General features: G+C 40.6%; 1 protein-coding gene across 2 annotated transcripts in view; it reads right to left on the bottom strand.

The window, feature by feature from the left end:
- Positions 1–394: 394 nt before the first annotated feature.
- The window catches only part of GADL1 (glutamate decarboxylase like 1), an 85,398-nt gene continuing 60,638 nt past the window's right edge, over positions 395–25,154 (bottom strand). For both annotated transcript variants that reach the window (XM_065666155.1, XM_065666156.1), the window contains one exon: positions 395–1,547. In XM_065666155.1, coding sequence (XP_065522227.1) covers positions 1,374–1,547 — 174 coding nt within the window. In that variant the 3' untranslated portion in view covers positions 395–1,373. The remainder of the gene's footprint in view (positions 1,548–25,154) is intronic.

Here is a 25,154-nt window from a genome sequence, read left to right on the forward strand (position 1 = left end):
TACAGAATAAGAAACAAATACCAAATCATTAAAGTTAAATAGGTGTTGATTACAAGGTGCAAGACATGGTTATTTCCATTAGTTTGCTGCAAGAATTTCACCCCAAGAAATAAATTTCTATCGTTATAAAATGGACCTTTTTATAGAATAAAAACAGATCCAAAGTATACTGTGATTCTTAACACAAAGTTTAGAACTTAATTTTTCAACTTAAGATTAACCAAACCATGTTCAAGCTATTCACATTATAAAATTACAGGCAGGCCTTCTCTGATCATCAACACGTTAATTTCAGTGTTAAAATATAAATTATACACTGATAACGTAAGATCAAGTCATCCCAAATCTGTAGGAAAATACAAACAGACAATGACAAGGAAGTGATTTTGCTATGTTCTTAATATATAGTCAACATGCATAAAAAATATATCTTTCAGGTATATATTCTTTTTTATCTGTTATAATTTTAAAGTGCATCTAAAAGCTGCAATATAAATCTTTACATTTTAAAAATAGAGGAAAGTGAGTAACAGTTCAGAAATGATAGGTAACTCCTGTTAACAAAAAGATTAATAATTTCTAAGTGCTATTCCAATATTCACAGCTCTGCTAAAGTGGGGGTGATATTTTGGTTGGGAAACACTGGCAAACACTGACTGGGCCCAATGATTGTATTTCATAGAATCACAAAATCCTGTAGATTGGAAGGGCCCTTAATAGTTCATCTAGCTCAACCTCTTCAAAACAGGGTCAACACTGGTTGCCTGGGGGCTTCGTGCAGGGAGGTCCTGCCAACATGCTGGGATGGCGACTGCACAACCCCACCAAGCCCTATTCTACTGTCTGCCTGTGCTCACAGCAGAAAATCGCAGCAAGCCATCTAGTTAGAGCCCTTGAAGTACTCTTCCTGTAAGTCCACAATTTCATGCTTTATCAGTATGATTAACAACCAGACCTCTACCCTCAGTGAGCTAAATCCACTCCTAAAAGTTACTTCAGAGGAGGATTGCTTGTGTACGTGAGTGATCAGTTTGAACTACACTGTGAATAGGCACCCCATAAATAGCTGCCCGCTCTGGGACACAGACGCAATTTTCAGAAGTGCTCCCTTCCTGAGGAAACATTTCTCAGAATGGCAGCAGGGGTGCTGCAAGCACCGGCCTGTTCCAGCCACTTTCAGCCCCCATCAGCAAATACCTTCCTGGGAAGGGGTGTTCTACCTGCAGAGCTCTCAACATCACTCTGTAAAATTATAGTTTCCAAAATATACGTAATTTTTTCACTACTTTTCACAAAATAGTACCAGAACGCTGCTGCCATTCTCTCTCCATAAATATCACATGTGAGCAGAGCCTGGTGCTGTGGAGCTACAGCTACAAGTCCTTAGCAAGCAATTCAATTTCATCCAGCAGGAAGTCCATGTCCTCTCGACTAACTTGCGGGCTGATCACCACCTGACGGAAGAAGTTGACTTTGCCCTGGTGAGGCTGGTACCCAAGCATCATGCTGCCCTTCTTCATCATCCTTTCTTTAATTATAGGAGCAACCTGAAAGTAGAGACAAAAAGGCTTGACGTCACACTCAGAAATACAGCAGATTTGGGCAAGAACTGTATTTTGTGACTTATTAAGTTTTTTTGAGGTATCTTGCCTACCTTCCCACTGACTGCCCCAAGAAACAGAAAAGCTCAGACCTGCAGGTTTAGAGGGAGACTGTACTCTAAGAACCTCAGAATCAGAACAATATCTAAACCCCTCAGAAGCCTGCTGCTCGAGGCATTCATCTGTGGCATGGAACATCTTGAGTTAAGGTCCCTAGTCTTCTTGATTTAGATCATAGTTTTGAACACAGGAAGAACAGCAACTGCAGCTGGCTAAAGGCATGCTTTCTCTCCTTGTGCTAACTAGGCTAAGCCTGACTATTCAACCCTTGAGGCCCTTCTCCCACCACATCTGCAAAGCAGCTGTCCTTGGAGGACATGCTCCCTTGTGAAACTTAAGATCCCAAAGAAATCAGTGTGATGCAATATTAAGGGAAAAGGCCTGGAGCTTAAGATTTCATCTCTTAGATTGAAGACATAAGTAGCATACACCACTCTTGTATTGAGTGGGATGAAATCTCATAGGTGTCTCACTGCAGAAAAAAAAAGATGACTAAGACTAGCAGAGTCAGGTCCCTATAGCTGAACACTCTATCTCATCCCAGCAGGGCTTTTAACATTGTTCAATTAATTTTGTGCTTAACTTTAAGCATGTGTGTAGTTTGGCATTCTCATCCTTGAAATTAGTCATTAGCTTAAATGCATTGCTGGATTAAATACCTATTCCTTGGAAGACAGAATTCAACACCAGTAAGTATTTTGACAGAAATAGTATTTTTAAAAATGTATTGCATTTTAATATATTACTAATAACACCAGTGTATTTCAGAACAGTGGGTTCCTTTTCTTCCTTCTGTGATGGTTTGACTTTGAAATAAGCAAATAGCTGTATCACCTAACCTTGGTTTCTACATTAGTTTATTTCAGCTCTAAAAGCTAGTGTCAGAAACTTCCACCTGAACTGCAAAAGAAAAATGATGATGCCAACCTTACCTTAACAGCTTTATTTTTACATGGCATATTTTAGTAGGCAAGTCCCATACATTTTGCTTAGATAGAAACAGCTAAGGTTTTCAATACTAACAGCCAAGCTTTCCCATATTTAGTGGAATACCTAAATTATCATTGTTTCAAAATGTATATTGAATTCAGAGAAATGTTTATGGCTCTGACTTAATCTGCCTCTCTGATTAAGGTTTGTCTTTGTGATGAAGCTATGTGGTTTATTTAGTGTTTGGTTTTTAAACTATGAGAGTGATGGAGTCAGAATTCTAATGAAGTCCAGAGTGTGACATCAGTATGAAGTATGCACATTAAAGCAATTAATATCCTTCCAGACTGCAATGTGCAATCAGAATTTGAGGGTTTGCATTTTGCTCCAAGCATAAATTGAGAAATAAGTTGCAAATGTAGTTCTGATAAACATTTGGGAAACAAGAAGTTAACAAAAGGACAGGAACACTCAGAATTACAACAGAAATGTTAAGAGGCACACTGTGATACCTTCGGTCACATTCAATAGCACCTTTTCTCATAAAATCTAATGTGGAGCTCCAGGTGTGCCTCCTGCATAAAGATCCTAATGAAAGCTACCAACGAAAACACAATTCTGCTGAGTATCTGCAATACCTCATTTAAAAACAGAAGTCATCAAATATATCCCAAATATATCCACCATTACCCACCTGGGTTTCTGTCTGCTAGCAAATGATTCAAGGATTTCTCAATTTTCTTGTTTTATAGCTCAGAATTACTTCAGACTAACTTCATTTAGGCCATACTCAAGAAAAAACAAGACCAAACAAACAAACAAAAAAACCCACTAACCAACCACTTCATTTCTGCTTGGATAGAGATTGTAGCTATTTTGCATAACAGAGATGCCTTTTCATACCCTGAAAAGTATGTACGCAGCAAACAATCCTCTCCACTGCAGACCAAATATTCCAAACTGCATTCTAACAAACTATTGAATGCAGCACTGAGCAGCACTAATGCTGGAGCAAAATCTGGGCCTTATAATTGTTCTTGCATGGTTTGCCATTGGTGGAGTCAAATTGGAAGACTCTTGTTTGGCAATGGTCCTGGTTACACACACTAGTGTATGGACCTGCAACACACATTCTCTTAAACAAGGAATAATTTTGGCATGATAAAAATTCTCCTACTTCTCCTACAGTTTGCATGTGTTGAACCCTTTAACAGCACATAAGGCTACTAAGAGTTCTGCTCTTCCATTTTTATTCAAGCCAGCTATGGCCTGACAGCAATGACACTGTGACAATTCTCAGAAGACACTGCACCCAGGAAGCATTTTGCTGGGCACCATATACATATGAAAAGAAAAAATTCCTCCACCCCTGTACTTGACAAGGACCCCCAAGCAACTTCTGCTTATGGAATAAAGACACTAAAAGTGCAAGGGAAAAGCAAGTTTTTCTTAATATAGTTTCTCAAGCTCTTCTTTAACATTCAAATTCCTATGGAAACTTTTAGGCTTTATTGATGTTCCATCAGAGTTATTTCATCTTTTGCATCACACTATTGATTCTCTTCTTCTCAACACACAGTGCTCCACAATCCATTATCCAAAAATGTGCAGTAGCACAAATGGAGGCCATGAAAGCAAAAACATTTAGAGCTTCAGTAATTTGAGGACTGTAAATATACTATGTTTCAGTAGGTCTTCTCTCATGGAAAGGAAAGGTAAAAACATCTCACTTTCACCACTTCATTTATTACGAAATTTACCCTCCATGCTAATGAATTTGTCCTCTTAATTTGAAGTGCATTCATCTGTCTGTAAAGGCAAAACAAACACTTCCTACTTAAAAAGAAACAAAACATGAAACTCTCATATGAACTTTTGACTGGATTATTTTTTGAAAGATTTTCCAGTAAGCATTTTGCATATTCTGTTTGCTAACATGATGCAGTGTAACAGAACTATCAGGGGATCCCATCCACAGAAAGCAGTAAGGAACAGAATATATGCACAAATACTTAAGCACATTTCATTCAAGAGCCATTAAATAGCACATGCATGCTAAAGGCTTGGACTTGAGGAGCACAGCGTATGATGGCAAACTGAATGTAAAAGCAACAGAAAAATTAGAACCTAAGGAATTTGTCTATTGAGGAGTTCGATTAGGTTAATTCCCACTGAAGCCAATAAGAACTCAGGATGCTCAAATATCAGAAAGAGCTGCACAGCTCCATTAAGTATAGGCTCCTTGGAAAGCAATTTAGTGAGAGTGAGATTGCTTCACCAGTCCAATTATTCTATTGCAGGACTTACTTCAAATTGTACATCTAATTCTTTATGTGGCCTGTCAGTGGAGCAGTCTCAGAATTTTAAGTGTAATGTATCCTGAAACTGAAATTGTCTTCCTGCTTTTGCTCCCTTCTCTTCCTTCCTACCTCTGGCCTCCCCTGACAATCCATCCTGGAGAATATGTAAAATACTCACTACAGGAGCCTATTACGTATCAGACATGCCCTCCTTCCACCTAGGAAGGTGGGGAGAATGTGCAACGCATGGACGGCTGCTGCAGATCTGCATACATTGCATTGTGCAACCAAAAGCCCAGGGAATGGCTTTACCTGAGGACTCATGGGTGCATCACAGTCTCCCTATTCAGACCTACACAGAGGCTGTATAATCTCATGCTTCCCTTACTATTAACAGCAGAGGTTTTTAAACTAGAGCAAAAAATAAATAGTAGTTTAGCTCCTTCTCCATCTACCTGGGTGACAGGTGACTCTTCTCCCACTCTCAGCCAGCACTCAGCCACACTGCAAACAACAGAAAGTTTTAGCCCTAAAGTTTAAGCTGTTTCTGTCAAGAGTTTAGACCACAGCTGACCCTCAAATATATTCACATGGAAGATATCAATGTGCCTTACCAGCAAGTGCACACACAGCAATGTGATAAGTAGGCATCTTGAACAGATGAAGTACCCAGTGCACTGGGAGGATCAGGAAAGTAATCTCCCTCTCCATGGCTCAAGTATCCTTGAGAAGAGTGATTCTGCACAATACTACAGGCAATACCTTAAAAAGCACTGTGTTCCCCAACAGACTGGGCAATGGCATTCAACACAAATTCCTCCAACACTTCAAGAATTTCCATGAAGGTCAGGCTGTGACCACATAGCACACTTCAGAAACTGTTAAAGACTGACTCATCAATAGAGTTGAGCACATTCTCATCAGAAGCAGCATGTACCTTACCTAGTGTTCCCAAGAGCTAGTTTCCAAGTTAACTGTTAAAATCTTTTCAGAGGAATTGATGAACCACCAGATTCTTCTTCTTCCAGCTAGCAAGGCCTCCAAAACCATTCTCACAACAGTCAAGCTGTTTTTAAGCAAAGAACAATTTCCTAGCACATGAGTTTCTTGTGTAAACTGAAATCTCCAGAGCAGCTCTGTTAAACAGGTGATGTTCCCACCCCACAGCACGGCATTACGCTTTGGAATTTGTCTACTGCAAGCTGCTTCCAGTTGAACATTTGAAATAAGAACTGGTTTGTAAAAGTTTATTCTAACTACCAAAAAAACCCACCTTAATAAGATAGCCAGGTGCTTTTTCAAACCACACAATCCCATTAACTTCTAAAATACATACCCCACTATTACCAGCCTATTGTCTGAGTCCCATACATAGACCAAAATAGCTGATGTTTTCTCATGAGAAGGGACAGAAAAGAATAATGTAGCTCTTCCTTTCATATGAGGTAAATCCACTGAGCAACCAGCTGCACTAATGCTGCTGGGTATGGATAGCCAAATTAGTTTTCCTAAAGTATAGCAGAATTTCCCAACAAATATGCTACCTTGTTGCTCTTGCTGAAATAAAGAAATAAGCACCTACTGGTTTTAATTTACCTCTGATTTTTCTGCTCTAATGTTTTCTCTAACAATCGCAATTAATAGATATGCTGGAAGTGCAAGAAAGCTCAGATTGGACAACTGCAAATAGCTTGCTGATAATAGATTTTTTTCTCTGTGCCCTCCACTAATCTGTCAGGGATCTCATTTTAGACCTAATCCAGTATTTTCAAACTGTCTTATCACAACTGGTTTTCTATGCCTCTGACACTGTACCTCTGTTACCTGAATGTTACTTGTACTGCTGTCATTCTCACAGACTCCAGTTGTGTTAGTCTAGTTATACCAGATGTTGACATACCACAACAGCTTTTCCAAACTGTAGACTCTTTAAAAGCAACATTCTGTCAATTTGTATTTAAAAACTAATGCAACATGAATGAGCTGCAAATCAGTAACAATGCTGGGTAAAAATTTTCTGCTAAGCAATGAATTTATATATTGCTGGGGGGTGTGGTGGGGGATTGCTAATTTCACAAAGAGCCCAAGTGAAAAGATAGCATTAGCCAGAAAAATAAACAGAACAGGCTGCAGGTTTTCTAAATTTTTGAAACAAAAATATTTTGAGTATTTGTTTCAAAACAGTTTTCAGTTAAAACTTGAATTTGATTGAAAATTGACCCATTTTTATTACAGACACTAGAAGAGGACTAAGGAAACCAAAATGGAGCGAACTGCTTCATTTTAGCTTGTCTGAAAACAAAAAATTCTTTCTGGTCAACTAAAACCAAGAATTGCTTCCAGTTTCTTAACTCAATGGCCAAACCAAAAGCTCCATTATTTGCACATAATATGTGGCATCAGAAGTGCTGACACTGCTTAAGTGAAATATCTTTAGAATTTTTTGGCAATCGGAAAAGACAACGTATGAAAAAATTCATGAGACTGCCTCTTTTGTTGGCAAAATTTGGCTGGAAATCCCACATGAACAGCTTCAAGTAGTGTGGATGACTCTAAATGTGCTAGCCCAGCAAGTACTACAAAGTCAGAATGCCTGTAAAAGCTGGTGTTAATACTGGCAAAGGCTATCAGAAACATTTTTCTATGTATTTTGAACAGTTCCCAGGTCACTGAGCAACACAAAGCTCAAGAGTTATTCCAGCTGCTGGCAGCAATGACTCCCAGTCACCAGACCCCATTCTGCTCCTCCTGAAATTAATTTCAGAATTGCCACGGACTTCAGTGGAAGCAGAACACAATTATCCAAATTTCCTCCATATGTGTCTGCTTCAGGTGGCAGTTTGCAAATAGCCTTCAGCTTTTACTAGAGAAAGCTACGCTCACAGTAAATCAATAACCTTTCCAGGGATCCACAAAAGCAGACTAGACAGTGTTGGAAGGACAGGAGCATATTAGCAGCTCCAACTATTTCTCTTCCTCAAATACAGCCTTGATGAAATTTTCCAAGGCACTGAATACTGCACTAGAAATTGGCTGCAGATTTGTAGCTAGAACACAAAGAAAGTTGCCCTTTTGACAAAGTGGAAAGATCACATTCTCATGATTTCACAAAAATGGAAAACACATTTTGTGTTCTTTCCTCAACCATTCTTTGCAATGGAAGACAAGTATATACTCTCCCCTCTGAGCACAAAAATCTATTCTGGCTCCCCCATAGGGAAAATTTTTACTTGGAAGTTCATGATTTTTACTTTAAAAAAAATGTACTGCTCATTTCAAATCTGTAAATTTATGCTTCCTGCAAGAATTGACCAGTTTGGATTCATGTATGTTAATAAGGAAACAAGTATTGTACACCAATTGCCACCAAAAAAAAACATAAATAAAACCTCATTAATGAAGTATTTCGACTCAGTTTTAAACTTTCACATGTGGGCTATTAATTTCAGTGTGTCTTCACAACATTGTTTCTTACCTTGCTTAAATGATAGCACAATGATTTAAATACTGAATACAGACTCAAATAGGACTGGTCCCTAACCCCACCAGAGGCTGTTTGGACCTTTAAAGATCACCTGGTTCCAACCCAACTCCATGGGCAGGATCACCTTCTACTAGACCAGGTTGCTCACAGCACCATCTGGTAACACATTTCTCTTTCCCTTTACAAGAAGTGTATAATCCTTCAGGGTAGTGAAGCCTCTATGTGTTCATGTGTCATACATTGGTGTGTGTTGGTCTCTTCTCCCAAGTAACAAGTAATAGTACAAGAGGAAGTGACCTCAAATTGGACCAGGGGAGGTTTCAATTGGATATTAGGAAAAAATCTTCACCAGAAGAGTTGTTGAGCATTAGGTCAAGCTGTCCAGGGAAGTGGTTGAGTCACCATATCTGGAGGTATTTAAGAGACTTGTAGATGTGGCACTTACAGGCATGGTTCAGTAGTGGAGTTGGCAGTGCTAAGTTAATGGTTGGACTTGGTGATCTTTAAGCTCTTTTCCAACCTAACCAATTCTAAGATTCTACAATTCTATCTATTGTGATCAGCCCAGATACCCTCATGGGTGCTCTGTACAGTATTATGATGTATATTAAGTAATTTCTGTGTCAAACAGGTCTCAAATATCAGTCACAAAGTATCTGCAGCATTTCCTAGTGTGACTGCAGAAGATAAGTTTGATATCGATTATATCAGTCAGTATTAAGTAAGAACAATAGCTGATATTTTAGTATCGATCACTGGATACAATACAAGTGAACAAAACACTTTGCTTGGTTGGTTGTAATATAAAACTGGCTAAATACTATAAATATTTGGATGTAATAGTGCTTTCAACATATTATAACACTGAGAAAGTATACCCTCCATCGTTAAATATCTTTTCTTGCCTTTTGCTGCAACATCAGTTGTTGGCTTTAAAACAACAGGCTTTTTTCCTTTTGGTGATAATTAAAAACAAACTCAGACCATTTGTCAGCTGTCACCCCAGCTGTAACAATCGCAATACCAAATATTTGCACATCCAATCACAGCTTTGTTCTTGTAGCCAAGGCACTTTGGAAAACCCAAACATGTTTTTCTTTTGTCTAGGATTTGTTCTGGGCCCACATCCCTAAACCACTAATAAATTATGGCCATACACTATTGCGACAGTGTTTCCCATGTGCCACACCAGCCAACAAAAGGAGAAATAAGCGCATTTGTCAAAATAGCTGTAACCACTTCCACATTCTTCAGAGCAACTAACGTATCAAAGGAGAACAGATGCGGCTGTATTTTTGTCTCGATACTGACATTGCCCATATACCTTCCGCTCAGGGATGTGCAATATGTCTGTGCTGTACATCATCTTCACACCCACTGCTTTTTGCTAGAAGATACATTAATGAACCCCACAAATCACTGAAAATGATCTGACTAATAAGGGATGGCAGAATGACGTTAGACTTTGATTACCTTAAATTACTTCTTTAGCCAGTCATTTAGGCAACAAAAAATAGCAGTCAGACAAAGGCTAATAGCAAAAGTTACACTAACGGTAAAAGGAAGAGTGAAGATGGCAACCAGAATAGAATAAGCACCTGAAAACCTTTATGTTTTTACTTACAGCTAAAATGTGCAGTTGTGAACAACAGATTTTTCCAGGTGCATAGTCCCATGTCTCTGTCTGAGCACATATGGCTTTTCAAGACAATTCATGTGGATTTCTTATTATTTTTCTGTCATCTCTGTGTTGTTTTACTGAAGTCTTACTACAAGCCATGTGGAAAGTGCAGGCATTAAGAAAACTCCAAAGGCTAGTACGCAACACTATCAATCCAGTGCTCTGATCTATTTAAACAAGACTTGAACACTAATGGTTTTATAAAAACAATTATTATAAAGGCTTTCATAACATACACAAGTTTCTTCTGTGCAACATTTGTTAAGTTCCCATTTTAGTGATTAGGTTTGCCAGTCTTCCAACCCTGCCAAAAACAAGCTACCCTTCTACATCCAGGATGAAAGCATTGCTTGTCACCCTGAAAGCAAGAGTAACTAACAAAAAAAAATATCCTTTTGAGTTTGTATGCACAGGGATGAGCTTCTGTTCTACTCCACTGAGGGAAAAAAGAAGTCACAGTGCACTGTGGATGTCTGTGGCTGGGACGTGAACTTTACAATGGGAAGATTTATTATATAGTAACACAAATTCAAAAACTTTACTCACTTCCGGTGTAGAAAAAGAAACGTCACTTCAGAAACTTGGAATTATTCCCAGCTATTAAGATCTTACTTACAACTTGCACAAATCAGCTTCTGATATAATCATAGAATCATAGAATAGTTAGGGTTGGAAAGGACCTCAAGATCATCTAGTTCCAACCCACCTACCATGGGCAGGGACACCTCACACTAAACCATCTCACCCAAGGCTCTGTCCAACCTGGCCTTGAACACCTTTAGGGATGGAGCACTCACAACCCCCCTGGGCAACCCATTCCAGTGCCTCACCACCCTTACAGTAAAGAACTTCCTCTTTATATCCAATCTAAACTTCCTCTGTTTAAGTTTTAACCCATTACCCCTTGTCCTGTCACTACAGTCCCTAACGAGGTGTCCCTCCCCAGCATCCCTATAGACCCCCTTCAGATACTGGAAGGCTGCTATTAGGTCTCCACGCAGCCTTCTCTTCTCCAGGCTGAACAGCCCCAACTTCCTCAGCCTATCTTCATACGGGAGGTGCTCCAGTCCCCTGATCATCCTCGTGGCCTTTCTCTGGACTTGTTCCAGCAGTTCCATGTCCTTCTTATGCTGAGGACACCAGAACTGCACACAGTACTCCAAGTGAGGTCTCACAAGAGCAGAGTAGAGGGGCAGGATCACCTCCTTCTACCTGCTATTCACACTGCTTTTGATGCAGTAGCAGCACCTTCTGTGTTTGCATTACAGTAAGAATTAAAGAACAGTAATGTGTCTTCATTCATTCATATTGTTTATCCAGTTCTAAAGAAAAATTTGTATTTTAACAAAACTATATATAATTTCTGTCTTGTTTGTTTGTTTCTCTTTAAAACATCATGACGACTTTCTTAGAAGGTGCTTACAATCTTGCTGAGGCTGAGGGGATGAGGGGATTACCCAGACTGCAACCACAAAAGCAAGGCTGCTGTCTGACTTGAGCACCCCATTTAAGAAAGAAAATGATCCCCTTTCCCCTCCATTCAGTGAAATATAGGACTAATAGCTGTCAGTTAATATAATAGGCTTGCCTTCCTGCCTTCAAATAGCCTTGCCTTCATTTATTTAGAGCCTGACATGTCCATGAAGTAAAGGCCACCAAACCCTTCCACGCAAATTTCTATCAATTTCAACAACACTTTTCCCAAGTACATTTTGTCCCAGGACAATGTTCATTCCAGCATGTCTTCCTTTTTTTTCCCTTTCTTTTCCTCAACTTATATATAACATGTTACAAGCCTCTATGCTTAAATGCATGGACAATTAGGAAACTGAAAAAACAAAGCAGGAATCTCTACAGTTTTTTTTCTTGCAGTCTGAAAAGGGTGGAAAGTGAAGCTAAAATAATGTTTGCACCTACAAGTATATGCAAACTAAAGAACCAAAATATAGGTAATTACAGTAAATTAAAGTCTTAGCTACACAGAACTAGACTGCTGTCAATCCCTAGATAATTTAAGGGCAGTCGGAGAGGAAAACGCACACTGGGCTCAAAATTTATCATCAATTTTGCAGAGATGTGCAAAATTCTCAAAAGAATACATGGCGAAAAAAAAAAATTGCCACCTTCAGGCCTACCCTATGCCCCTATAGATGTGGCTCAGCATTCAGAGCCGCACATTAAACTCTCTAATCCTGTACTCCGAATTGCTTCAAGAACCATATTGTTCCAGCAGTCTGACTAGGTATTCACTCTGGACCACAGCAAATGCTGTAATTTCCTTCAGGGTCACAGCTACCTCCAAATCACACCAAAAAGATAAAAAATGGTACAATTAGAAGGAAAAGAATAGTAGGATGAAAAAACTGCACATTTCTGTCAGCCTCCCACACCATCAAGGATATTTTTATGACAGAGCACAAGAACAATCTTTTGATATTTGAAACCAGTTACAATCTACTATATAAAACTCATCCATTAAAGTGTGCTAGATTTCACTTCCTTTATTTAAAAATTTCCACAGAATTCAATAAATACAAATAATCTTCCTACAAAACTAATGAAGTCGCCAACTGACCAGTGGCTCTGGAAAAGATTCTCATTAATCACATTCACCTACAGAAGTCTGCCATTGAAGTCATGGGGAGTTTCATAGCTGAATTCACCTGCAGTCGAGTTACACAGACTCATTTCGTTATAACTTTATTAAATTTGAAAGGAAGGTCTAAATAGTTGCTGAACGGATATCAAGTATTTGCTACTGCTTTTAGAGGAACTCTTCTGATTTATAAGAAATTTTGTAAGACTTGTAGATATTTCTGACCATACTGACCCCTTTGGAGAGGAATACGAAATTCCTCCCTTGTAGGCATGAAACAGAAACATATTTCATCTCAATCCTCTCAAGATGCCTACAGATAGAAAAGAATCTGTGCTTAAATATCTGAAGCACAAAATAGAACCTGAAGTCCTAGAAAACAACATTTTATCCCAGTATACGTGAAGGAGCTGGATTTCCTCCCACTCGCCCCCCACAAATATTTTTGACACCACTCACAGCATTACACAAAATATAAAGACACTTAATTGAGCAGATGATGCAAGCTACACACTTCTACTATGGCATTACCAGTAACTGATATTTTTCTGAATGTTTCTGAAATTTCTTATCAAGCAACAGTAAGGAAAGGCAGTTTCATATGAAGAAAGGATGAAGAGTGTAGGGACCAACACTTTTTTCCTCTATTTACAAAGTCAATGTTCTCTTGCAATTTTGTAAGAGAAGCGTTTGATACGGCAAGAGTGAAGTGAAGCTTCCCTCTCCTCCCACTGAAGTTGGTGACAGGAAACAGAAGAGTGTTAACTTAATACGTAGATACTCATTTAAGTGGAGACAAGCTTAAGATTTATTGACCTGAGAGCAAGAGGCCAAAATTTATTCAGAGAACAGTTAATCTTGATACTTGGTTCTAACAGATGTTAATCCAATGTATTATTAAACCCATCCCATTAAAGCTAATTAGACTCTGTGTCCTTGTGAGCCTTGTTGCCAATAATCATTAGTATTGCATGGGTCATAATTACTGTGCTTTGATAATTAAATCATATAATTTCCAGTGAAAATAAATATCTGGGGATAGAAATATTTTTCTCTACCATGACTATATTACTGTATATTGGGTTCTTCCTTCACGCTGCTGTAGACCTTCCTTCCATTATTCTGCTAGGACCAGCACAGGTAAGGAATCAAAAGTTCTGTTTGCACTATGCCATTTTTTAACCTTTCTCATTTTTCTTAAAAATCTGATACTCCTAAAGCCACATCCATCTACTGTTCATGCACCAGGCAGGTAAGGAGCAGGGACACAAATCAATAAGTATCTGCTGTCAGGAAAAAGAAAAGTGAAAAATTTTTACTCCTAAGTGAAAAATTGCTTCTATTTTGGAGTTTTGCAGTGCTTTCCCTTAATTTCAATCCACCTTATAGATAACAGGAAACAGTATAATCTCCATCTTAATTTCTGGAAGGAACTGAATCACACAGAAAGGAAATAATGACCAAGCGTTAATCACAACTCTATGGCAAGCTGGATATCACTCAGGCTCATTAGTAAGTTAGTGAGCAGGACAGGGTATTTTTAGTGCAAATATGTCTTGCAAATATTCTTGTGGAATATGAACTTGCCACAGTTTGGGCCAACACAGTTTTCTTCCTGGAGAAAACCGCAGCTCAACTCAGGCATCAGGGTGCAATGCAGAGTGCCCCAGTTGCACTGTGGATGACAGCTCCTCCAGCGGTCAGCACTCCATGCACTCACAGCTAGGGCTGCTCACTGGTATGAATGTCACTGCTGGTGAAGACTGTGTGAGGACATGAGGGATCACAGAAAATCCTGGTTGCTACATCCTCTTTATGCCACACACATCGGTACTATAGACTACAGTCCCCAAGTCTGAGCTCTGTATATACTGACCTATATTGATCCTTTCAGCATTTTTCCATCAGGACCTGTGTTGTTTATACAACAGGTTTATACAGAAGTTGCTTATTTTTATAAGAGTCTCACACTTAAGGGGAGTAATATCTTGAGAGGAAGTGTTAGATACATCGAACTACAGACCATGTGCTACCCAGAGACAGCATCCAGCACTGACGGTAAAATGGGGAAACTCTGACTCACTGACAGTAAAATGATTTAACTCCCATCATTTGGCAGTCCAGCAGTTAGACATCTAAGCTAGTCATCTAGGCTTTGACTTTAATGGAGAAAAGGAGCCACTCCTAAGAGTGATTCACTTCATGGCAGAATAGGCACCTAAGACACAAGGTCTCAGTTTGGGAAAGCTTCTCTCCTCCTCAGTGGGCTTCAGTGAAAGACCTCTGTCTAAGTCTTAGATGGCTAAAGCAAGGGAAGATGAAGTCTATGCTGACAGTTCATCTTTAAGATATCTAAAATCCACATTCATCTGCTGTTCTCTAGGCTATGGAACTGCTGGATAGGCCCAAATATTGCACTGGTCATAATGTAATACGGAGGATATCCAGAGTAGAAGCAGAAACAAAGGGAACCAAGTGCTCCTACAGCAACACGGCGCATGTGCATTAGGTGATGTGATTAAAGGCTAACCACAGAGAATACAAAGACCCAGCAAGGGTCAGAGAAACACCAACAAGCAGAAGAAGCCTATTAACCTCAAGGTACCAGCAACTCGATAAACTCAATTTCTAAGACCAGCTAACAAAGAGACCATAATGTGCATGTATTTACTCCACAAGATTTTAGTTCTTACCAGCTGAAGAGAATTTGGTTGTTCATACTGTTCATGTCTGTATGACTGCTATATGTGTTTATGGGGGTGCCAGTAAAGAGTGCTCTCTGTGTTGATCTGTTCAGTCAGCTGTGTGTATATCATGTATTGTGTGTGCACGCACACTTGTTTGCAACCACAGTGGCCTCATACCTGTTGTGCTGGAAACGGAGCAATGCTCCTGGGTCCCAAAGTCATCTGGATTCAGCCACCTTCTGACATCACACTGAATTGCCACTGCTCTGAAGTCTTTTCTGTTGTTGGCAACTGACGGTTTTCACTGAACTGGTGGGGGCATGCACTTTGAATCATTTTCTGTATTTTCTATATATAAGAACTCATTTGCATTTGATCCTAGAAGAATCCCATTGGTTCCACACATGCATACTGGTTATGAGAAAACTCTGTGTTTGGGGTGGAGGTTCATCTGGCATGAATTAAAAATGGAACTTCAAACTAGGATTAAATCTACATATGCTTTTACCTCATTATCCTATCATATGCTAAGTTCTTTAAGATCAAAAATATAAAATGCACAGAGTGAGACAATGCGAGGCTTGCATTTTTCATTCTGTTTGAGGAAGAGCCATCTTTAACCAAGAACAGTTGTGAGAATACATGCTAACACCATACTAAGGGTGTGCTTCAGCTCTCTTGATGCTATTTGCCTTCTACGTTCAGAGCCAGTTTTTAGAAGTTTAGTTCATACCAATCCTTTTGGTGCTCTGCTGCCAAGATGGCTATGTGTATATGTAAAGATCTATTTTTCATCTATACATGGATTATTTGCATGCATATAATACATTCATGCAAGTGCACACATGCAGCTGTGTAGGACCAAGTTAGAACAAAAACTGGAGTTGCAGTGGACTCCTCCAAAAAAACAAACCACAAACAAGAAATAAACTAAAGAAAAACTCCATCTAGTATGTGGCACAACCTCCATCTCTCCAATGTGCTACAGAGCACTCTTCACATTTAGCAAGGCTGCAGGCTACTGCCCTCCTACAAGCTTCAGCCTCTAGCTATTTTACTTTCCTCAGATGATTCTCATTATAACCAGGCAGAGTCCTGAGTTAAGAAGTCAGCGTATGAATCATATCATCAACTCAGTTGTCCGGAATCTTGCTTTTCCGTGCTTTTCCTCATTGCTACACAGATCACCAGTATAAAAGATGTTGTAGCTGTATTCAATTTCCTTTTGCTCTTTTTAACCCTAAAATTGCCTGTGAGCAGATACTTATTTACTATTATCTAGCTTACTAACCACTGATGATCTGTGTCTTCACTGCCTGCCTTGCAGAAGTTGCAAAGAGTTTAACTCGAGATTATTGCCCAAGGAGGATCTCTTTATCTAGCTTCTGGGACAAGGCCTTAGTATTGAGTGTCTATGTTTGGCTCAGGAAGAAAAAAGACAACTCTCAATTTAAGCCTAAATTAAGCCATATCACTCCATGCACCATCAGATCTCCACCTTTCCATATATGAAGGTGGTCCCACAGCACTGTCTCTTTTGGCACACCCATTCCCCATGGGAGCTTTTCCCATGCTGGAGCAGCAATAGGGTTGGTTCCACCAGCTTTTAACCCTGCCAGAGAAAGTATGCATGTACAAGAGCAGCTCTGAGCACTAGTCTTGAGACAGGGTCTGCTGCCTTGCTTACAGATGTATACAGGGTACAATAAAAAAACAACTCCCAGCTATTAAGACTTACTATTTATGTGACACTCTCAACCATTTATTTGAACTATGCTGTTGGCCTATAGCAGCTATAGTAAAGTCTGGCATGTTGTACAATAACAGCTTAGAGTTCCTTGTGTTGTATCTTCCTGTACCATTGATACTTTCTACATACCATCGCTCTATACAGTATTGTAATACCTTTCCCAATGTCCCTAATCTGTCAAAGTTCATCCATCCACCTCCATCCCTGAAAATCATACTTTGATTTTTTTTTTGTTAAAGGAATATTTTTGACTGATTCTCTCCAATGGAATGCATTTTTATAGTTACAGAATCCAAAGTCTTGTAATCTTTTCCCTTTGAAGGCAGTAGTACTCCCAAGGTACAGCATTAGAACAGCTTTTATACTTTCAAGTGGGCAGTATGGAAATGGTTCCCCTTTGGTTTGTTTTTAATCTTATAAAAATCTCTAATCAAATTTTCAGAGTAGTACTTTCTTTTCCATTACTACCTTGTATTAACTACTGATAATCAATTTGTACAGTCAGAACCTGGTTTCAGTCTGCAACAACTATTTTAAGAACTGATATATTTGAATTCCTGCATTGTGGAAACAAAAGTAAGCTCGGCTTGAAGTTATGGGCTATTTTATGAGTATTTTCTGATTTCACAAACAGAAGCACTTCCCATATGTTTTTCAAACCACTCATTTCAAAATCACAATTCCAACTGAATTTAGTAGTGCCATTAAATACTTTCATATCTACCTTAATCTTTAAGAGGATTCTGCTAAATAGATTAATCATTCATGGACAGAGAAAAAAGTTTGAAACTTGGCAGGAAGAATGGTTAGTCTCATGTGCTTTCATTCTCCGCTGTCAGCTGTGGCTTTGGGAAGCAGACGAGAGCATGCAACTTGGGCTGCTTTTGATCACCATCTAGTGCATGAATCGAGGAACTGCAGAAATTTAAGGAGTGACCGATTTAAAGTTAAGCAGCAGCAAGTTAACAGTTCTTTTCGTCATTTTTAGACCTCAGATAGGCTTAGTGAACATGAAAAAGAGGGAAATTCCAGATGCCCATTGCTGCCTGATGAAAGCCAGATGTGTCATCATGAGATGGTTTTCTAGTAGTCTGTGACTGATGGCTTAAGGATATAAAGAAATCAAGACTTGCATAGTGCAGTAGTATCTTTCTCAGGCCAAATTACTTAGTGAGAATAAGCAAGGAGTCCTTTCACCAAATCTGTGTTTTTTTCAAGCATCTAAGTGTTATATTCATTTCATAGTTGTCTGACTTTTGTCGACTGTCAGAAATACTATTTGTAAATTTTTTCGTTTACAAAAAAGATTTGTGTGTGTTGTTATAACTAAAACCTACATTCTGATTGTGCTTCAACATTCATCCATGCAATGGGGACTTCAAGGCCACTAAATAAGTGAGACAACTGGATTTGTCCATCCCCTGGGGATGAAAGTCCATGTCAGCTTCATGTTTTGATCATTGCAGCTGACTCAGAATGTCTTGGGACAATGCTTTCCAATAGCACGGGCCAGGCAACTATCCTTGCCTTTCAGCAGTGACTCAGCTTCTGCTGTGACTCAACAACAGTAACTCAGTGTCTTCGTACTGAGGAACTTAAAAAGGCTAATACAAACAAAATCCATATCGCTACTGAAACAGGGTCATACCTTCAATATTAAATAAAAATACTGTACATTTTCAAAGATTAGCAGGAGGAATTCAGGAGACACTTGGAAGAATCCTTTTCCTAAACACTGATGATCTATGTCTTCACTGCCAGCCTTGCAGAAGTTGCAAAGAGATACAAATATTTAACTTGAGGTTATAGTGGACAGCAGAAAAGCCTTCTTTTTAAACTCCCATTTTGTTGTGAGGCCAGGTCAAGGAGCAGGCAAAGACAGATCAACACCATGACTTACCAGAAGCCTACAGTCACTGTTATACAATACCTATGCCTATGCTAAAATCCACATAGACCAACCAGCCAGAAGGAATGTCTTTAGATATCACTTCACATCCGAAATCCAGACCATGAGATGAGTTATCATTCAGAGATTAAAAAGAAAAAAAAATCGCAACAAAACCCACTCAACTGCTCTTAAAGCTGTATACTAACTCCTCAAACGTTACTGGTTCAGACCCCGATGAACATATAGTCTGAATATAGGACACTCAAATGCCTTGGAAAGACAGAACTGTAAAATCTTTGTAAGTAATTTCATATTTTATTAGACACTCAACTCTGAGAGATAATTATTCAAAATATCTTATTCAAAATTACTTCCTAGTGTAAACCCTGTAAACAATAGGTAATTTTATACAATGATTTAAAAAAAAGAAAGAAAGAAATTAAAGAAAAAGCTAGTGCTGTCTGCAAAGTAGGAGATAACTCATACTTGCTACAGTTGATTCTTTAACAGCTCATGCCTCCAAAACAGAGCTGGCAGTATTACTGAGGAAATTATGTTGATTTAAGACCTGGAAGAAATTTCCTCCCTTCCTCAAACTTTTTTTCTTTTCTTTTTTTTTTTTTTTTCCTGACTGCACCAAATAGACGTTAGCAAGGATTCCACAAACTAGCAGTTCTACCCTATTACTGTTGTTCTGGTGCCCCCAGATGGTCACCTGGCTTTACTACTAGCTATGGCTCAAAAACCTCTCTGAAAGCGATGCTCCAGATGAAATCTCCAAACGCTAGTATATCTCTTCACCCAGCTGGACCCGAGCGAGCTCCGGGCCCTGACACAGCTACCGACACTGCAGATTTCCCGTACCTGCTGCCCTGAGCAGGGCATGCAGAGCAGGTCCTACATCCAAACACTAGCCACCATCTGAACCACCACCAGCAGAGCACTTTGGGTATGAGCAGCAAGCCCTCCAGGTCCACACAACTACCTCACAGGTACAGCTGATTGCATAAATCAGCCAAGATTCACAAGCACAGATACTACTTCTAGGGTCTCTGTAGAAAACCACATTATATTAATCAAGCTGAGGTATTAATCAGTCAAGCAGCTAAGACACACAGACACCCAGCACTGGCTGTGCCTTCCCTCCCTTTTCTGGTCACAGCATCCTGTTATCACATGCACTGACCTAGCATGTCTAGACAGTCCCCATTTCATACAACAGTCAGTTTTGCACAGCAATGTATCCTGTCCCAACTCACCAGCACAGGCCAGCCAGTCTCACCTCTGTGCCTGGCAAAATCTTGGAGCACATTCTCCTGGAAGGCATGCTAAGGCACATGAAAAACAACAAGGTGCTTGGTGACAGCCAGCATGGCTTCACTAAGGGGAAATCCTGCCTGACCAATTTGGTTACCTTCTATGATGAGGCTACAGAACTGATGGACAGGGGTAGAGCAGCTGATGTCATCTACCTGGACTCGTGCAAAGCATTCGACACTGTCCCACATGACATCCTTGTCTCTAAATTGAAGAGACATCAATTTGATAGGTGGACCATTTGGTGGATAAAGAACTGGCTGGATGACCTCATGCAAAGAGTTGTGGTCAATGGCTCAATGTCCGGCTGGAGACCAGTAACGAGTGGTGTCCCTCAGGGATCGGTGTTGGGACCGGTCTTGTTCAACATCTTTGTCGGTGACATGGACAGTGGGATTGAGTGCGCCCTCAGCAAGTTTGCCAATGACACCAAGCTGTGTGGTCCGGTTGATATGCTGGAGGGAAGGAATGCCATCCAGAGGGACCTCGACTTGCTTGTGAGGTGTCCAATGCCAGCCTTAGTCAGGTTAAACTTCGGAAGTTTAACATGGCAAGGGAAAGGTCCTACACCTGGGTCGGAGCAATCCCAGGCACAGCTACAGGTTGGGCAGAGAAGAGATTCAGAGCAGCCCTCCAGAGAAGGACTTGGGGGTACTAGTTGATGAGAAAATAAACAGCAGCCAAGAGTGTGCGCTTGCAACCCAGAAACCAACCATATAGTGGGCTGCATCAAAAGGAGCATGACCAGCAGGTTGAAGGAGGTGATCCTGCCCCTCTCACTTTAAGTATTGTGTGCAGTTCTGGTGTCCTCAGCATAAGAAGGGCATGGAACTGTTGGAACAAGTCCAGAGAAGGGCCATGAGGATGATCAGGGGACTGAAGCATCTCCCATAAGAAGACAGGCTGAGAAAGTTGGGGCTGTTCCGCCTGGAGAAGAGAAGGCTGCATGGAGACCTCATAGCAGCCTTCCAGTATCTGAGGAGTATCAAGGAGGGTTTGGTCGAAGTGGTGACGGTCAATGGCAGCCTTGGCTGCAGTGACCATGAGATGGTGGAGTTTAGGATCCTGTGTGGGAGGAATAGAATACCTAGCAAAGCCACAGTTCTGGATTTCCGAAGGGCCAACTTTGGCCTCTTCAGTCAACTGCTAAGGGAAGTCTCATGGGAAAGTGTACTAGGCGGTAAAGGGGCTCAAGATAGTTGGTTAGCATTCAAGGACCGCTTCTTCCAAGCTCAGGATCGGAGCGTCCCAATGAGTAGGAAGTCAAGTAAGGGATCTAGGAGACCGGCGTGGTTAAACAAGGAGCTGCTGGGCAAACTCAAGTGGAAAAGGAGAATCTATGGATTATGGAAGGAGGGGCTGGCCACTTGGGAGGAATATAGGACAGTTGTTAGAGGATGTAGGGAGGCAATTAGGACAGCTAAGGCCTCCTTGGAACTCAATCTTGCTAGTCGGGTTAAAGACAATAGAAAGGGCTTCTTCAAATACATAGCAAATAAAACTAAAACAAGAGGCAATATAGGCCCACTGCTGAACGAAGTGGGTACCCTGGAGACAGAGGATATAAAGAAGGCAGAGGTGCTGAATGCCTTCTTTGCCTCTGTCTTTACTCCTGCAGACTCTCCCCGAGGGCCCCGGATTTCTATAGCCCCAGAAGGGGTCAGGACAAAGGAGGAGTTTGCTTTGGTAGATGAGGATTGGGTTAGGGATCAGCTATGCAAACTGGACATCTGTAAATCGATGGGTCCGGATGGAATGCACCCACGGGTGCTGAGGGAGCTGGCGGAGGTCATTGCTAGGCCACTTTCCATCATCTTTGGTAAGTCGTGGGAAACGGGCGAGGTGCCTGAGGATTGGCGGATGGCAAAGGTCACACCAATCTATAAGAAGGGCAAGAAGGAGGACCCGGGTAATTATAGACCGGTCAGCCTTACCTCCATCCCTGGAAAGATGATGGAACAACTTATTCTTGACTCCATCACTAGGCATATCAAGGATGAGGGGGTCATTAAGAACAGCCAACATGGTTTTATGAGGGGGAAGTCATGTATGACCAACCTTATAGCCTTCTATGAGGAAGTGACTAGGTGGAGGGATGATGGTAGAGCGGTAGATGTGGTTTTTCTTGATTTCAGTAAGGCATTTGATACTGTCTCCCACAGCATCCTCATAGATAAGCTAGGGAAGTGTGGGCTTGACGATCAAGTAGTGAGGTGGATCGAGAACTGGTTGAAAGGAAGAAGGCAGAGAGTTGTGGTCAATGGCGCAGAATCTAGCTGGAGGTCTGTGACTAGTGGAGTTCCTCAGGGGTCGGTGCTGGGACCGGTGCTGTTTAATATTTTCATCAATGACCTGGATGAGGGAACTGAGTGCACCCTCAGCAAGTTTGCTGATGACACAAAACTGGGAGGAGTGGCTGACACACCAGAGGACTGTGCTGCCATTCAGCGAGACCTGGACAGGCTGGAGAGTTGGGTGGGGAGAAACTTGATGAAATTTAACAAGGGCAAGTGTAGAGTCTTGCATCTGGGGAAGAACAACCCCATGTACCAGTACAGGTTGGGGGTTGACCTGCTGGAAAGTAGTGAAGGGGAAAGGGACCTGGGGGTCCTGGTGGATAGGAGGATGACCATGAGCCAGCAATGTGCTCTTGTGGCCAAGAAGGCAAATGGCATCTTAGGGTGCATTAGAAAGGGAGTGGTTAGTAGGTCAAGAGAGGTTCTCCTCCCCCTCTACTCAGCCTTGGTGAGGCCGCATCTGGAATATTGCGTTCAGTTCTGGGCCCCTCTGTTCAAGAAGGACAGGGAATTGCTTGAAGGAGTCCAGCGCAGAGCCACAAAGATGATTAAGGGAGTGGAACATCTCCCTTATGAGGAGAGGCTGAGGGAGCTGGGTCTCTTTAGCTTGCAAAAGAGGAGACTGAGGGGTGACCTCATTAATGTTTACAAATATGTGAAGGGTAGGTGTCAGGATGATGGAGCTAGGCTTTTTTCAGTGATATCCAGTGATAGGACAAGGGGCAATGGGTGTAAACTGGAACATAGGAAGTTCCACGTTAACATCAGGAAGAACTTCTTTACTGTAAGAGTGACAGAGCACTGGAACAGGTTGCCCAGGGGGGTTGTGGAGTCTCCTACACTGGAGATATTCAAGGCCCGCCTGGACAAGTTCCTGTGTGATGTACTGTAGGTTACCCTGCTCTTGCAGGGGGGTTGGACTAGATGATCTTTTTAGGTCCCTTCCAACCCTTGGGATTCTGTGATTCTGTGATCTGAAGGGGGCCTATAAGGATCCTGGGAAGGGACACTTCGTTAGGGACCGTAGTGATAGGACAAGGGGTAATGGGTTAAAACTTAAACAGGGGAAGTTTAGATTGGATATAAGGAAGAAGTTCTTCACTGTGAAGGTGGTGAGGCACTGGAATGGGTTGCCCAGGGAAGCTGTGAATGCTCCGTCCCTGGCAGTGTTCAAGGCCAGGCTGGACAGAGCCTTGGGTGAGATCGTTTAGTGTGAGGTGTCCCTGCCCATGGCAGGGGGGTTGGAACTAGATGATCTTAAGGTCCTTTCCAACTCTAACTATTCTATGATTCTACGATACATCTTCACCTCCAACCATATCATCACAGAGATTTTAATCATTGGTCTACAAATCAGCAGTTCCTTCTGTGAACCTATCACAACCTGACTATGCTTGCTGTAGCCAAAGGAAAAGGATGGTCACAATCATAGAGGGTGTTTCAAAAGACTTAATTTCAAAAAAACTTCAGGCAGAGGAGACAGATGAAAGCTTAAAGCTCTTTAAAAAGAGATTAGATGGCCAAAAGCTGCAATCCTTCAATCAAGAAAGGCAGCTTTATCTAAAAGCCCATCCTGGTTTATTGGCAAAGTGAAGATAGCAAAGCAATATTTAACAAGTTGAAAGGGGGAAGTGGATCATATTGCAATCAATACAAATGTGACATGGAGAAAATTCATCAGAAGGAAAAGTCCTGTCCTCGATTGAAAGGACTACGGAAAGAAAAAACACTTCAGTATGTACATTCTGGATAAGTGAAGCCGTACCTACAGTTAACTATCATTAAAAATGCAGAAAAAGGCAGAGGTCTTCAGTAAGCTTTTAATTTTGGAAGGGGGGATTCCTGACACAAATCTGATGAACTTTCCAAGCCATCTGCAGATATTGGGATGTTAAAGATCTATTGATGGCAAATTTTTAGACCTACAGGCCTGGATGGCTTTTACCCAAGATTAAAAAAGGCTCACTGAATCTTTGGATAATTTTGAGGATACCATGGAAATTTCAGAAAACAAGCACCAGTATTGGAAGTGGTAAGGAGAAAGACCTAGTGAAATACGGATGCTTAAACAAACATGAACATAAAGTTTAAGAAATACTAAAGAATTACTCATACAGGATTTAATTTATAATGAATTAAATGAGAAGTATATATAGTCATTTTAAAATTGATAGAAACAGATTAAAAATTTAGTCTTTTGTGTTCTGTTACATTTATATCTTTGCCAAACACCATTTTTTGGGTCAGGCTGTTTTCATTATTTTGCTGATATTACAAGTTTTCTTGATTATTTACTTGCACTTAGAGCATTAATAAGAAAGCTTTACACGAGCCATTTAGATGAAAAATAGCAGGAAGAATTCACACAGCAGCAGCACAAAAAAGTTAGGACCATACAATAGCAATACAGTAAAACTAAGCAAGATTTGAAAACTAGTGTATCTCCGTATGTAGTAAACAGGACATCAATCAAATGGTGCTGCTAGCAACGCTCCACAGAGATCAAGATTAGCCTTGATGATAATCCTCATTGTTGGTTTTCTGGAAGTCAATGAATGAC

This window comes from Lathamus discolor, chromosome 2 (genome assembly GCF_037157495.1).
Source record: "Lathamus discolor isolate bLatDis1 chromosome 2, bLatDis1.hap1, whole genome shotgun sequence".
NCBI classification, from domain to species: domain Eukaryota; kingdom Metazoa; phylum Chordata; class Aves; order Psittaciformes; family Psittacidae; genus Lathamus; species Lathamus discolor.